Here is a 16,003-nt window from a genome sequence, read left to right as displayed (position 1 = left end):
GTGTGTGTGATAGTGACATGTTGTGTTCAATGTTCGTCTCTCTCTCTCTCTCTCTCTCTCTCTCTCTCTCTCTCTCTCTCTTTGATGAAGATTATCCTCATCTTCATCTTAATCTTCATCTACATCTTCTTCTTCTTCTTCTTCTTCTTCTTCTTCTTCTTCTTTTTTGTTTATTCATTTTAATATAATTGGAAAATAAAATAAAAACTGGGGCAAAAGAGATATTTAACTGAAAATCTAAGCCTTTCTCTCCACAATACAATATTGGTATCAATAATTATATCAATATTGACATCATTAAGGCACTTTCTTTAAAGCTTTGAGAACTATTATGACAATCTGCAATCTTTGTTGCGGCGCCACTAAACAAACAAATAGATAAATAAACTAGCAAGGAAACACTATGTTACATTTCTAATTCAACTCTTGATCATCATGTTGTGCGGATAATGCCTTCCTAGATTAACTAAATCAATTACTACATAGATATGTAAAAAACGGTGGTTCACTTGTTTCTTTATTCATTGTTCGCTTATCTTGTCAGTCAACTGGCTCGTTGAAAGTAGTAATTCTGGTGTCAAAAAGCTTAGCAACAACTGGTGATTCTGTAGTTAACGATCTTTCTTGAAGATGTTGATGGTGATAGTGGTGGTGATAGGGGTGGTGTTGGTGGTGATGGTGGCAATAGCTAAGAACAAGAGTGACGATTTATTTTGTTAATATTTCCCAGTGTTGGTGATGTTAGTGCTTTTATAGCCTGTGAGGACAGCAGGTTCTAACACAATCATGTTCAGAAGTCTCGTAACTCAACAAGTGATCTCAGCAGATCCGAGGCCTTCATATTGAGGCAAACACCAAACGCTGTGTAGATGAGTGTGGTTTGTCGCTCTACTTTCTATAACGGTGACTGTATTGGTGGTTTTATAATGTTGGTGATGATAAGAAGCTCTTCTGTTCCTCTTAAGTGCTATTGACGATTATAGCTACAGTGATGTCGGGTGTTGTTATTTGCCTGTGATAACGAATTCTATTATTCGGTCACTGGTGTTGCTTTATCAGTATGGCATGTAACGCTTATGTGGTGTTGATAATGTTACAAACAAGTAATGATGAGGGTAAGTCCATTACTTAAGCTGTTTCCCTTCAACATTCTAATTCTATTCAATACATCTATCTCGATCATCAAACACTCTTAAGACATACTCACCTGCTCTGTTATGATTCTAGTCGTTCCTTTTAGTGATGTGAATTGTTTCTTATCGTAGTGAAAAGATTAAGACTCATTAATACTGCTAATCCTTAATAGTAAGGTAGGTTTTGGTGTATCCCTAGTTGTGAGAAAGATTGTGACTCCCTCCGTAGTGGTGTTGCTAGGCTGTTCGCAGTGCTTTCTTGCTAGTTGTTAATGATAGCAAGAAGCAGCTTCTGGTATTCCCCGCTGGTGTCGTCCCTCACGTCATCCGCTAATTCCTTGTCATACTTCTCCTTGTAGCATTCCTTAATATCTGCCAGGTCAATCTGCAGTCACGGGCAAGAAATATATTAGTTACCCTTTTACTGCAGCTTCCCGTCACCTTATTATTACGTTTTCTTTCACTCTTTTACCAGGAAGATGTTGGGTTCCTTAGGTGAACTTTTCTTCATTGATATTCACAAGTTTTCTTTTTATCCCCTGTGTGTGATGTTTGACTAATTGATTGTTCTCTTCTTCATCGTTATTTCCTTTCTCTTATCAATCTACTTATACATTTTTTCTTTTTCAACTGCGTATATAAACCTCAATATTACAAAGTTTTCTGAAGAGGTGTTGAGAAAAATGAATTTCTTCGTAAATGCTTCTCTTTCTTATATTACAGCTAATTTTTTTTTTTTTTTTTTGTTAGTTTGATTTCCTAACGATACCTTTCTGTTACATTATTATTATTATTAGTAGTAGTAGTAGTAGTAGTAGCAGTAATATCATTAGTAGTTGTAGTAGTAGAAGTAGTAGTAGTAATAGTAGTATTTATTACTATTATTATTATTATTATTATTATTATTATTATTATTATTATTATTATTCATTGTTACTTTTATTATTTTTACTATTATCATTATTATTGTCGTCATCGTCATCATCATCTCGTCATCGTCATCATCATCATCGTCATCGTCATCGTCATCAACATCATCATTATCATCATCATCTCGTCATCGTCATCGTCATCACCATCATCATGATCGTCATCGTCATCGTCATCGTCATTGTCATCACCATCATCATCGTCATCATCATCTCGTCATCGTCATCATCATCATCATCATCATCATCATCTCGTCATCGTTATCGTCATCGTCATCGTCATCACCATCATCATCATCATCATCATCATCATCTTGTCATCGTCATCGTCGTCGTCATCATGATCGTCATCGTCATCGTCATCGTCATCGTCATCGTCATCGTCGTCGTCATCATGATTGTCATCGTCATCGTCATCGTCGTCGTCATCGTCGTCGTCATCGTCGTCGTCATCATGATCGTCATCGTCATCGTCATCGTCATCATGATCGTCATCGTCATCGTCGTCGTCATCATGATCATCATCGTTATCGTCATCGTCGTCGTCATCATGATTGTCATCGTCATCGTCGTCGTCATCGTCATCGTCATCGTCGTCGTCATCATGATCGTCATCGTCATCGTCATTGTCATCATGATCGTCATCGTCATCGTCATCGTCGTCGTCATCATGATCGTCATCGTCGTCATCGTCGTCGTCATCATGATCGTCATCGTCATCGTCGTCGTCATCATGATTGTCATCGTCATCGTCATCGTCGTCGTCATCATGATTGTCATCGTCATCGTCATCGTCGTCGTCATCGTCATCGTCGTCGTCATCATGATCGTCATCGTCATCGTCATCGGCATTTCTACATTTCATCTTACTGTTTTGCTTACTAGTTGATAATAGACACGACTTTTTTGTTCTTTCATTAAGATAAACGTGTCTTATCAAGATAGCCAAAGGTCAGTCACATTCCACTAGGGATATGGAGATTCGTTACAGTCTTCAAACGTTTCTACACCTCGTATCTATATCTTTCAATGCTCTGTACTGTAATGCAAGTCACTAGAGTTAATAGGTGTTTTTACATGACTCTAGTGGGCGTTCAGTAAAGACTTCAACTTCCTTTCGTTACCTGTCTAATTACCTTTACAAGATGTTACAAAAAAAAATGTCTCTCCTCTTCTGGCTCATGACAATAATTCATAAATGCTTTGCTCTCTCCCTACGAGTATTTTCAAATGCAGCAGAGGTGATTAGCCAAACTCTCAAGAGCGTTAATGTTGTTAATTAACATGGTAATTATATCAATGAGTAATAAAACCACAGAAACATTCTTATAACCTATGTAACTTCAGTTATATTCTTTTGAATGTAATGGATCATGAAAGTGCAGCACAAAAGTCTTTCAGAATATTAACCTAACATGCATGAGTTGAGAGTGCTTTTGGGAGGTTGAAGGGCATGCAGATGGAAAAGAACAATAATAAAGCAGTGCGTCAAAACAAAAACAGAAACCAATTACAGGAACCTGGAGAAAGCCAGCTGAGGGAAGAAGATCGAGGAGAAAACAGAAAATAAAATGGAGGGATGGAATTTTTTTTTTTTTTTTTTTTTTTTTTTTTTTTTTTACATTACAAGGGCACTGGCCAAGGGAAAACAAAGTGTTGGAAAAATAAAAATCCCGCTGGTTGCCAGGCCCTGTTAAGAGGAAAGTAGGAGAAAGAGAAAAAACAAAAAAATCTAAAAGGAGGGTCCAGTTAACGTAAGAGGTGTCTTGACACTCCTCTTTTGAAAGAGTTTAAGTCATAGGCAGGTGGAAATACAGACACAGGTAGAGAGTTCCAGAGTTTACCAGTGTAGGGAATGAAGGAGTGAAGATACTGGTTAACTCTTGCATTAGGAAGATGGACAGAATAGGGATGAGAAGAAGTAGAGAGTCTTGTGCAGCGTTAGCAAGTTCAGAAGAGCAGACAGCATGAAAACAGCGGTAGAAGACAGATAAAGATGCAACATTGCGGCGGTGACTTAAAGAATCAAGACAGTCAGTTAGAGGAGAAGAGTTGATAAGACGAAAAGCTTTAGATTCCACCTTGTTTAGTAAAGCTGTGTGTGTGAATCCCCCCCAGACATGAGAGCCATACTCCATACACGGGCGGATAAGGCCCTGTACAGAGCAAGCAGCTGGGAGGAGAGAAAATGGACGAAGACGCCACAGGACACCTAACTTCTTGGAAGCTGATTTAGCAAGAGTAGAGATGTGAAATTTCCAGTTTAGATTTTTAGTGAAGGATAGACCGAGTGTGTTTAATGTAGAGGAGAGGGAAGTTGAGTGTTATTGAAGAAGAGAGGATAGTTGTCTGGAAGGTTATGTCGAGTAGATAGTTGTAGAAATTGAGTTTTTGAGGCATTGAACAAAACCAGGTTTTCTCTGCCCCAATCAGAAACAAGTGAAAGATCAGAAGTTAGGCGTCCTATAGCATCTCGCCTTGAGTCATTTAATTGTTGTTGGGTTGGGCGTCTGTTGAACGCTGTTGAATAATGCAAGGTGGTATCATCAGCATAGGAGTGGATAGGGCATTGAGTCAGATTTAGGAGATCATTGATGAATAATAGAAAGAGAGTGGGTGATAGGACAGAACCCTGTGGAACACCACTGTTGATAGTTTTAGGGAAGAACAGTGACCGTCTACTACAGCAGCAATAGAACGATCGGAAAGGAAACTGGAGATGAAGGTACAGAGAGAAGGATAGAATCCGTAGGAGGGTAGTTTAGAAATTAAAGATTTGTGCCAGACTCTATCGAAGGCTTTCGATATGTCAAGGCCGACAGCAAAGGTTTCACCGAAGTCCCTAAAAGAGGATGACCAAGATTCAGTTAGGAAAGTAAGAAGATCACCAGTAGATCTGCCTTTACGGAAACCATACTGGCAATCAGAGAGAAGGTTGTGAGCTGATAGATGCCTCATTATCTTCCTATTAAGGATAGACTCAAAGGCTTTAGAAAGGCAGGAAATCAAAGCTATAGGGCGGTAGTTAGAAGGATTGGAGTGGTCACCTTTTTAGGGACAGGTTGAATGTGAGCAAACTTCCAGCAAGAAGGATAAATAGAAGTAGAGAGACACAGATGAAAGAGTTTGACCAGGCAGTGAGCGAGTTCGGAAGCACAGTTTTGAGAACAACAGGAGGGACTCCATCCGGACCGTAAGCCTTCCGAGAATCAAGGCCAGAGAGGGCCAGGAAAACGTCTTTATAAAGAATTTTAATTTTAGGGATGAAGTAGTCAGAGGGTGGAGGAGTAGGAGGAATATGCCCAGAATCATCCAAAGTTGAGTTGGTAGCAAAGGTTTGAGCGAAGAGTTCAGCTTTAGAAAAGAAGAGACAGCTGTAGAGCCATCTGGATGAAGTAAAGGAGGGAAAGACGAAGAAGTAAAGTTGTTAGAGATATTATTGGCTAGATGCCAGAAATCTCGAGAGGAGTTAGAATTGGAAAGACTTTGACATTTTCTATTGATGAAAGAGTTTTAGTAAGTTGGAGAATAGATTTGGCATGATTACGGGCAGAAATATATAGGGCATGAGTTTCAGCAGTTGGATGGCTACGGAACCGTTTGTGAGCCGCCTCTCTATCATTGACGGCACGAGAACAAGCAGAGTTAAACCAAGGCTTTTTAGCTTTAGGGTTAGAGAAAGTATGAGGAATGTATAGCTCCATGCCAGAGATGATCACCTCTGTTATGCGCTCGGCACAAAGAGAAGGATCTCTGACATGAAAACAATAATCATCCCAAGGGAAATCAGAATAGTACTGCCTTAGTTCCTCCCACTTAGCTTTAGAACTACAATGGATGAGACGTACAGAGGAAGATGCAAGGAACAGAAACAGATGGAGGTAAACCATAGAATGGAACCAAACTGTGATTCTAAAGAGAAGGAGAAGGAGAAGAAGAAAAAGAAGAAAGAAAAAGAAAAAAAGAAAAATAACTGAGAAGATACATGGAACAGAATCAACTGGAAGAGAATGAAGCCAATCCTTGATTCTACGAAAACGGCGATACGAGAAGAGAATAAGAAAGAAGTACGCCAAGAGTGCCTCGCCTCACCTCCGAGCGGGACACAATTATGCGGATGAGTGCCTTGTCGTCTGTACCCAGCCCGGCCATCGTCTGATTTAGTCGCTCCGCATAGAATCCAAGAGGGTCCCGCACACGTTGAACTGAAAGGGATCGAATACTTAGTCAAACACATTTTTGTCTGCATTATTTTCTGCATCCTTTCACTGCTATTTCCTATATCTTAATTACTAATAACCTTAAGACATGTTTTCTTGTTAGACACCTCCTACAAACAATTTACTGACTAGAAATTTCAAAATCTGTTAATTTATATACACTTTTTTAGTGTAGGTGCTCAAAACAACCCATACATTATTTATATTGCTATGAATTGTTCCACATCGCTGTAGAAAGGTGCAAATTTTGTTCCTGTTTGCGCTCACAAAGATTCCATACATAACTTTTAGTGTTGTGAATTGTCCGATACCGCAATGCAAAGATGCATTTTTTCCTCTTTGCCCTCAAAAAGATGCTAATTTTCTTTTTGTTTATGAATGCACTTAGGTTTCTCACTCGCCGCCGCACCATATAGAACGCGAAATAATCGACTTTACGAACATCACAGTAATATAGTGACACATAAAGATTCATCAAGATAATAGTAAGTACCTGTAAAACCTACAATCTTCAAGAAAACTTCAAGAAAAAATGTGAAATTAGTGTATCATGAAAAAACATAAAATGAAGCAAATAAACGTCCATGAGTAGAGCTTTTCTTCTCAATGACATTTAGTAGTTCATTCATTCATCGAATTTATTTATATATTTATGCATTCTTTTATTTATTCATGAGTTATTCAGTTATTCATTCAGTCTTTTAGATTTCTAGTTAGTTAACTTCTCAAGTAGTTTATTAGTTAGTCAGCCACTTAGTCACTTATTTAGTTATTCAGTTAGTTAGTTAAGTAGGTAGATGGATAGTTAGACAAGCAGTTGGTTAGATAATTAGTTAGTCAGTCAGTCAGATAGACAGATAAATAGACAGAGAAACAAACAGTTAATCAATGAAGTTTGTTTTTGCGTGTCTTTTACAAGCTTCCATAACACGTAAAATACACACACACACACACACACACACACACACACACACACACACACACACACACACACACACACTGATAGACTAAACAACACAAACAAAGCAAAACAAAATACCACATTAAAACAAGTAAAGGTCCTCACCACTACAACACAATAACACCACCACATCACCATTACAATAGTTCATCCTTCCTGTCAGTACATCCTCACCAATGGCCAGGAGTCCTTTGCGCATATCCCCACTGAACTCCGTGTCGATGGCGTCCTCAATGGGCTGCCCTGCCAGTCTATGGTACTCTTCGAAGGTCTCTTGAAGCTGCGCGTAACTCCTCGTGTTAAAAATTGTGATAAAGTCTTCAGTGTCATCCTCAGACTTAACGCCCACCCCTGCATCGTACAGCATCTACGGAGTAGGACGAGGAGGTAGTGGAGGAAGAAGAAACAAGCCCAGAGTTTGTGAGAAAAGATAATTACGAATACAAAGAAAAGTCATAGAAAAAAAAGAAAAGAAGAAAGAGGAGGAGGAGAGAAAAGAAGAGAAACAAACACAAAATAAGTGACAAAAGAAGATGATGAATAGGAAGAAAAGTCATAGGAAGAAGAGGAGGAGGAGGAGGAAGAGGAAAAGAAGAAAAAGAAAACGGAAAAAGGGAGGATATAGAATATGAATGAAGGTGAAGATGATGATGAGAGAGAGAGAGAGAGAGAGAGAGAGAGAGAGAGAGAGAGAGAGAGAGAGATTATATAGTCACATTAATATCTCAACTGCTTCATTTCACTATCATTTCCATTCATTTTATTCATAATTAGTCTTTTCACCCTTTTCTACCTATCTTTTCATTTTCTCTCTCTCTCTCTCTCTCTCTCTCTCTCTCTCTCTCTCTCTCTCTCTCTCTCTCTCTCTCTCTCTCTCTCTCTCTCTCTCTAATGACACTTCAAATATGTTTTCAGAATCTAAAACTCTATCATTTACCGATGACATGACATTATATTTCATTGGACTAAATCCTCATCAAGCACATAATGCCAATAATGAACTAAGCAAACTGTATCAATGGTGCCTCTGCAACAGACTTACAATTAATCCAAACAAAACCCATTATATGCTATTTACGACATATAAAACCATAAATTTACCTAAAATACATGTAAATAATGAAATAATTACTAAAACTAATAAGATTTATTTCCATGGTGTCTTTTATGATGACTCTTTACTTTTCAAGCGTCACATAAATCATTTAACACTGAAAATTTCAGTCTTACTATACTAAATCAAAGATCTTATGCCCCTGGATGTTCTGAAATCTGCTTAGTATGCCGTTATATATATTCCTTATTAATCTACTGTAACCCTATATGGTGCACCACATAGCCTACCTTCCTTATCCCACTTAATTTACAATTAGAAAAGATTGTCAGAATTATAACGAATAGCAGTTATCTAGAGCAAACAAACCCCTTTTCAAACAAACCAGGCTGGTAAAACTAAATTATATAACTAACCTTACGATGGCCACATTTATATACTTAAGTAAAACGGATAGAGGCAACCTGCTGAACAGCGCTTCTCATACACTCTTCAAGTGTGCCTACAGGCGCTATAGGCCATAACGTAAAAAAAGAAAAAAAAGAAAAAAAAAGAAACCTTCCATCTCATGATTTTAGTACCCGTCACCGGAATAATCTAAGACTGACCCTCCATCGTCTTTCTAAGTTTGAACATACAACAATTTGTCTGGGACCTTTAATATAGAACACCATTCCACGACAAATTCAAGATGCTCCATCACTCAACACATTTAAAAATTGATATAAGAAATATATTCTATCTATTTACCAATGTAATTTTACCCCTCATGTATTGTTTATAAGCATTGTTGCAATCAATTCTCAACTCTTCAATATTGTTATTATCAGTATTATAGTATTCTGTAATCAATGTTATTATTACTATTATTACCATAATTATTATTGTTATAATTTCTAGCATCATTACTATTTCATTTATAGTAAGGTTTATGAGGCGGCAGATAAGGGTGATAATAATGACATTTTATACTTAGCTTTCAGTAAAGCCTTTGACAAGGTACCTCACCAGAGGCTCTTAAGAAAGGTTAAAGCATACGGTATAGAGGGTAGAATATTAGGCTGGGTTAAAGCGTGGTTAGACGACAGGCGACAGAGGGTAGTAATTAACGGATCTAATCCGAGTGGGGAGAAGTAGTTAGTGGGACGCCACAGGGCTCAGTTTTAGGACCATTATTATTTCTAATATATATCAACGACTTAGATAGTGGAATTACTAGTGACATTAGTAAATTTGTTGACGACACAAAGATAGGTAGATTAATTAGGTCCAATTCGGATGCCATGGCCTTGCAGGCAGACTTGGTTAGGATGAAAGAATGGACAGATAGGTGGCAAATACAGTTCAATATTAACAAGTGCAGGGTACTGAGCGTAGGTAGAGATAATCCAAGCAATAGGTAAGCGACAGATAACGTGGCACAAGGAAATTCCAAGTATGAGAAAGATTTAGGAGTCATAGTTAGCTACGATCTCGGTACAAGGAAGTAATGTATTGAGGCCAGGAATAAGGCGAATAGAGTATTGGGTTTCATTTTTAGAAGTGTTAAAAGCAGGATTCCCGAAGTAATACTGAAATTATACGTGGCGCTGATCGGAGCACATCTTGACTATGCGGTACGATTCTGGTCCCTACATTTTAGGAAGGATATAGCTCTGTTAGACTCAGTGCAAAGGAGGATGACTAAAAAGATACAGGGAATGAGGGATATTCCCTATGAAGAGAGACTGAAAAAACTCAATATGCATTCCTTAAAGAGACGTAGGTTAAGAGGAGACTTGATAGAAGTATTTAAGTGGTATAAGGGTTTTAACAAAGAGAACATGAATGTAGTTCTTAGGGTCAGAAGCGGGGACAGAACCAGAAATAATGGGTCTAAACTTTAAAAATTCAGGTTTAGGAAAGAAATGGGAAAAAACTGGTTTTCAAACAGAGTGGTTGATGAGTGGAACGGTCTCAGTGGGCATGTAGTCAGGGCTGAGTCAATGGGGAGCTTTAAAAGAAGATTAGATAATTTCATGGATGGGGAAGATAGATGGAATTAGGTAGCTTAATCACACAGGGACTGCCTCGTATAGGCCTGGCGGCCTCTTGCAGTTTCACTCTTTTCTTATGTTATTATGTTCTTATTACTATTACTAAGTATTACATTATGTAAACCTATTTAATTGATTCATGATCCTGTATATTAACTACTGCTTTATTGTGTCAATTTGTTTATTTTTTTTTCTCCCTCTTTTTTTTTTTTCAATCATCTTATTGTTCCCCAAAAAGCTTTGCTATAATAGGGCTCCCAAAAATTATAATGATTATTTTGTGATCATGTACATATTTTTTTTTTTTTTTTTTTTTTTTTTACATTACAAGGGCACTGGCCAAGGGAGAACAAAGTGTTGGAAAAAAAAAATCCCGCTGGTTGCCAGGCCCTGTTAAGAGGAAAGTAGGAGAAAGAGAAAAAACAAAAAAATCTAAAAGGAGGGTCCAGTTAACGTAAGAGGTGTCTTGACACTCCTCTTTTGAAAGAGTTTAAGTCATAGGCAGGTGGAAATACAGACACAGGTAGAGAGTTCCAGAGTTTACCAGTGTAGGGAATGAAGGAGTGAAGATACTGGTTAACTCTTGCATTAGGAAGATGGACAGAATAGGGATGAGAAGAAGTAGAGAGTCTTGTGCAGCGAGGCCGCAGGAGGGGAAGGCATGCAGTTAGCAAGTTCAGAAGAGCAGACAGCATGAAAACAGCGGTAGAAGACAGATAAAGATGCAACATTGCGGCGGTGACTTAAAGAATCAAGACAGTCAGTTAGAGGAGAAGAGTTGATAAGACGAAAAGCTTTAGATTCCACCTTGTTTAGTAAAGCTGTGTGTGGATCCCCCAGACATGAGAGCCATACTCCATACACGGGCGGATAAGGCCCTTGTACAGAGCAAGCAGCTGGGAGGGAGAGAAAATGGACGAAGACGCCATAGGACACCTAACTTCTTGGAAGCTGATTTAGCAAGAGTAGAGATGTGAAATTTCCAGTTTAGATTTTTAGTGAAGGATAGACCGAGTGTGTTTAATGTAGAGGAGAGGGAAGTTGAGTGTTATTGAAGAAGAGAGGATAGTTGTCTGGAAGGTTATGTCGAGTAGATAGTTGTAGAAATTGAGTTTTGAGGCATTGAACAAAACCAGGTTTTCTCTGCCCCAATCAGAAACAAGTGAAAGATCAGAAGTTAGGCGTCCTATAGCATCTCGCCTTGAGTCATTTAATTGTTGTTGGGTTGGGCGTCTGTTGAACGCTGTTGAATAATGCAGGTGGTATCATCAGCATAGGAGTGGATAGGGCATTGAGTCAGATTTAGGAGATCATTGATGAATAATAGAAAGAGAGTGGGTGATAGGACAGAACCCTGTGGAACACCACTGTTGATAGTTTTAGGGAAGAACAGTGACCGTCTACTACAGCAGCAATAGAACGATCGGAAAGGAAACTGGAGATGAAGGTACAGAGAGAAGGATAGAATCCGTAGGAGGGTAGTTTAGAAATTAAAGATTTGTGCCAGACTCTATCGAAGGCTTTCGATATGTCAAGGCCGACAGCAAAGGTTTCACCGAAGTCCCTAAAAGAGGATGACCAAGATTCAGTTAGGAAAGTAAGAAGATCACCAGTAGATCTGCCTTTACGGAAACCATACTGGCAATCAGAGAGAAGGTTGTGAGCTGATAGATGCCTCATTATCTTCCTATTAAGGATAGACTCAAAGGCTTTAGAAAGGCAGGAAATCAAAGCTATAGGGCGGTAGTTAGAAGGATTGGAGTGGTCACCTTTTTTAGGGACAGGTTGAATGTGAGCAAACTTCCAGCAAGAAGGATAAATAGAAGTAGAGACACAGATGAAAGAGTTTGACCAGGCAGTGAGCGAGTTCGGAAGCACAGTTTTTGAGAACAACAGGAGGGACTCCATCCGGACCGTAAGCCTTCCGAGAATCAAGGCCAGAGAGGGCCAGGAAAACGTCTTTATAAAGAATTTTAATTTTAGGGATGAAGTAGTCAGAGGGTGGAGGAGTAGGAGGAATATGCCCAGAATCATCCAAAGTTGAGTTGGTAGCAAAGGTTTGAGCGAAGAGTTCAGCTTTAGAAAAGAAGAGACAGCTGTAGAGCCATCTGGATGAAGTAAAGGAGGAAAGACGAAGAAGTAAAGTTGTTAGAGATATTATTGGCTAGATGCCAGAAATCTCGAGAGGAGTTAGAATTGGAAAGACTTTGACATTTTCTATTGATGAAAGAGTTTTAGTAAGTTGGAGAATAGATTTGGCATGATTACGGGCAGAAATATATAGGGCATGAGTTTCAGCAGTTGGATGGCTACGGAACCGTTTGTGAGCCGCCTCTCTATCATTGACAGCACGAGAACAAGCAGAGTTAAACCAAGGCTTTTTAGCTTTAGGGTTAGAGAAAGTATGAGGAATGTATAGCTCCATGCCAGAGATAATCACCTCTGTTATGCGCTCGGCACAAAGAGAAGGATCTCTGACATGAAAACAATAATCATCCCAAGGGAAATCAGAATAGTACTGCCTTAGTTCCTCCCACTTAGCAGAGTTAAAATGCCAGAAGCACCTCCGCTTAGGCGGGTCCTGAGGCTGCACTGGAGTGATAGAACAGGTAACGGAAATTAGATTGTGGTCGGAGGAGCCCAACGGAGAGGAAAGTTTAACAGAGTAAGCAGAAGGGTTGGAGGTTAGGAAAAGATCAAGAATGTTGGGCGTGTCTCCAAGGCGGTCAGGAATACGGGTAGGGAACTGCACTAGCTGCTCTAGGTCATGAAGGATAGCAAAGTTGAAGGTTTGTTCACCAGGTTGGTCAGTGAAAGAAGATGAAAGCCAAAGCTGGTGGTGAACATTGAAATCCCTAAAATGGAGATCTCAGCAAAAGGAAAGTGAGATAAGATGTGCTCCACCTTGGAAGTCAAATAGTCAAAGAATTTTACATAGTCAGAGGAATTAGGTGAGAGGTATACAGCACAGATGAATTTAGTTAGAGAGTGACATTGAAGTCTTAGCCAGATGGTAGAAAATTCTGAAGATTCAAGATTGTGGGCACGAGAGCAAGTGGTGTCGTTACGCACGTATGCGCAACATCCAGCTTTGGATTGAAAATGAGGATAGAGCAAGTAGGAGGGAACAGAAAAGGGCTGCTGTCAGTAGTCACAGACAACTGTGTTTCAGTTAGGAAGAGAAGATGAGGTTTAGTAGAGGAGAGGTGGTGTTCCACAGATTGAAAATTAGAACGAAGGCCACGAATGTTGCAGAAATTGATAGTGAAAGTATTAGATGAAGTGTCAAGACACCCAAGGTCGACAGCAGAGGGGCAGTCCGACCTGGGGACATTTATGGTCCCCTCCCCAGAGGGGGACTCCGAGGCAGGGCGTGGTGAAGCCATTATTAAATTTTGATTTGAAGAGAGTGTAAAAGTGTAAGGTGTTGTAGTGTAGTGTAGGAAGTAGTAGAAGTTGTCTTTAGAGGGCAGGCTGCAGCTGCTCAATTGTATAAATGAGACCACAAAGGGAACCGGGAAGAGAGGACACGGGAATCACTCAGTCTGCAGCACTGCCTACATCCCCGTAAGTACCTCTCCTGGAGTATATATATATATATATATATATATATATATATATATATATATATATATATATATATATATATATATATATATATATATATATATATATATATATATATATATATATATATATATATATATATATATATATATATAGATAGATAGATAGATAGATATATATATATATATATATATATATATATATATATATATATATATATATATATATATATATATATATATATATATATATATATATATATATATATATATATATATATATATATATATATATATATATATATATATATATATATATATATATATATATATATATATATATATATATATATATATATATATATATATATATATATATATATATATATATATATATATATATATGCTATTCAACTGTATGGAATAATAAAGTTTCATATGTTTCTCTCTCTCTTCTTTTTCTTCTTTTTCTTCTTCCACCTAACCTGGGCATCATTCTTAGCCTTTGGAGCATCCACAGTCTGGCTCTGGTCCCTGTCCGCTGCCACCAGACTTCTCATCAGTAACTGGAACTCTCCACTCAGTTCAGACTCCATTTGATCATCCAGAGTCTTGTTGTACCCTGCAGAGACGAAGAGTGGTTAGTCAGTCCCTGTAACCTATCATGGTATTTCTCTCTCTCTCTCTCTCTCTCTCTCTCTCTCTCTCTCTCTAAGTCATTTTCTAAGTTGTAAGAGTAAAAGAAGGTTCATATTTCCTCGCTCTCGTCCTGGTCATCCTCTTCCTTCTCCTATTGTAATTTTCACTTCTTTTAACTTTACTGTATGTTTTACTTGTTTATCTATTTATCTATTTGTTTGATTTATGCATTCTAGTTATTCATTGATTTCATTTGGATTTTTTTCATCTATCCATTTCCTTTCATTTTCATATATTTCTTTATTTCATCTATTAACTATTTTATTCATTTATTCTTTTTAATTGATTTTCATTTATCTATTTACTTATCTACTCATTTACTTATCTATTTACCTATTTATCTATCTACTTATTTATTCATCTTGCTGCACTTTCAATTTTTTTTTACTAAGTAGAAGAATTACCGGTGCTTCCTGGTTAGGCTAAACAAAATTTTTCTATTATTAGTAATACTCACTCTTCTCATAACGTTCCTTTAGAGATGCAAGTTCCTCGGAGGTGCGGCAGCATAGAAGGTCAGTCAGCGCCTTCTCGTTCGTGCCCGCATTCTGCCATCCAAAAATAGTCACTATCATCACTTATTCCTTTTCCTTAATCGGTCTTAAATTTGTGAGTATATCATTAAGTCCAGTATCATTTTCATTAAAATTGTTACCATTTTACTTTCTCTTTTTTTTCTTAATGACAAAATAGAATAGGAATAAACAGATAGATTCCAATGAATTCAGTTAAAAAGAGGTCGATACTACAACAAATCTATGAATTAAACTGAAGAAAATTATGGTTTCGCGTATCTACATGTGTCTCAACTCTTTCTTGTGAATATGCTCTTTCTGATTCTCGTTATCCCTCTGTACCTCAAACTCTGTCTTTCTATTGTTTGACTTCGTGTCTCCATGCATATATATATATATATATATATATATATATATATATATATATATATATATATATATATATATATATATATATATATATATATATATATATATATATATATATATATATATATATATATATATATATATATATATATATATATATATATATATATATATATATATATATATATATATATATATATATATATATATATATACATATGCTATGGGTGTGTTCCATCTACATCCTTTTTCTTTCTCTCTTTTTTTATACGCTTTACTCCCGTGTCTGCCAGACTAGTGTGCCTTCTATCTAACTCTTCACTGTCTATAACCTGTATTAAGGAACACTGCTTTCTCATCACGATCACTCTTAAAGGCTACAGAGATGATTAACCGGGTTCTCAATAATGGTTATTCTGTTAATAAAGTAGTAACTATGTTAATCTGTCACTAGAACAAAATAGAAAATGTCCCTTGTTCAGGTTTAACTCTCATCTACCCTGATGTCCTGAACACATATG

General features: G+C 37.5%; 1 protein-coding gene across 1 annotated transcript in view; it reads right to left on the bottom strand.

Annotated features, from left to right (window-relative positions):
• Positions 1–208: 208 nt before the first annotated feature.
• LOC123511883 (annexin A5-like) overlaps positions 209–16,003 on the bottom strand; it is a 34,167-nt gene continuing 18,372 nt past the window's right edge. Inside the window, exons 4-8 of the mRNA XM_045267943.1 lie at positions 15,056–15,146; positions 14,385–14,521; positions 7,418–7,610; positions 6,155–6,267; positions 209–1,518 (exon numbers count right to left, since the gene is read on the bottom strand). Coding sequence (XP_045123878.1) covers positions 1,396–1,518; positions 6,155–6,267; positions 7,418–7,610; positions 14,385–14,521; positions 15,056–15,146 — 657 coding nt within the window. The 3' untranslated portion in view covers positions 209–1,395. The remainder of the gene's footprint in view (positions 1,519–6,154; positions 6,268–7,417; positions 7,611–14,384; positions 14,522–15,055; positions 15,147–16,003) is intronic.

Source organism: Portunus trituberculatus, chromosome 32, assembly GCF_017591435.1.
Source record: "Portunus trituberculatus isolate SZX2019 chromosome 32, ASM1759143v1, whole genome shotgun sequence".
NCBI classification, from domain to species: Eukaryota; Metazoa; Arthropoda; class Malacostraca; order Decapoda; family Portunidae; genus Portunus; species Portunus trituberculatus.
Note: the sequence above shows the minus strand (reverse complement) of the source record. Positions and strands in the feature narration are given on the sequence as shown.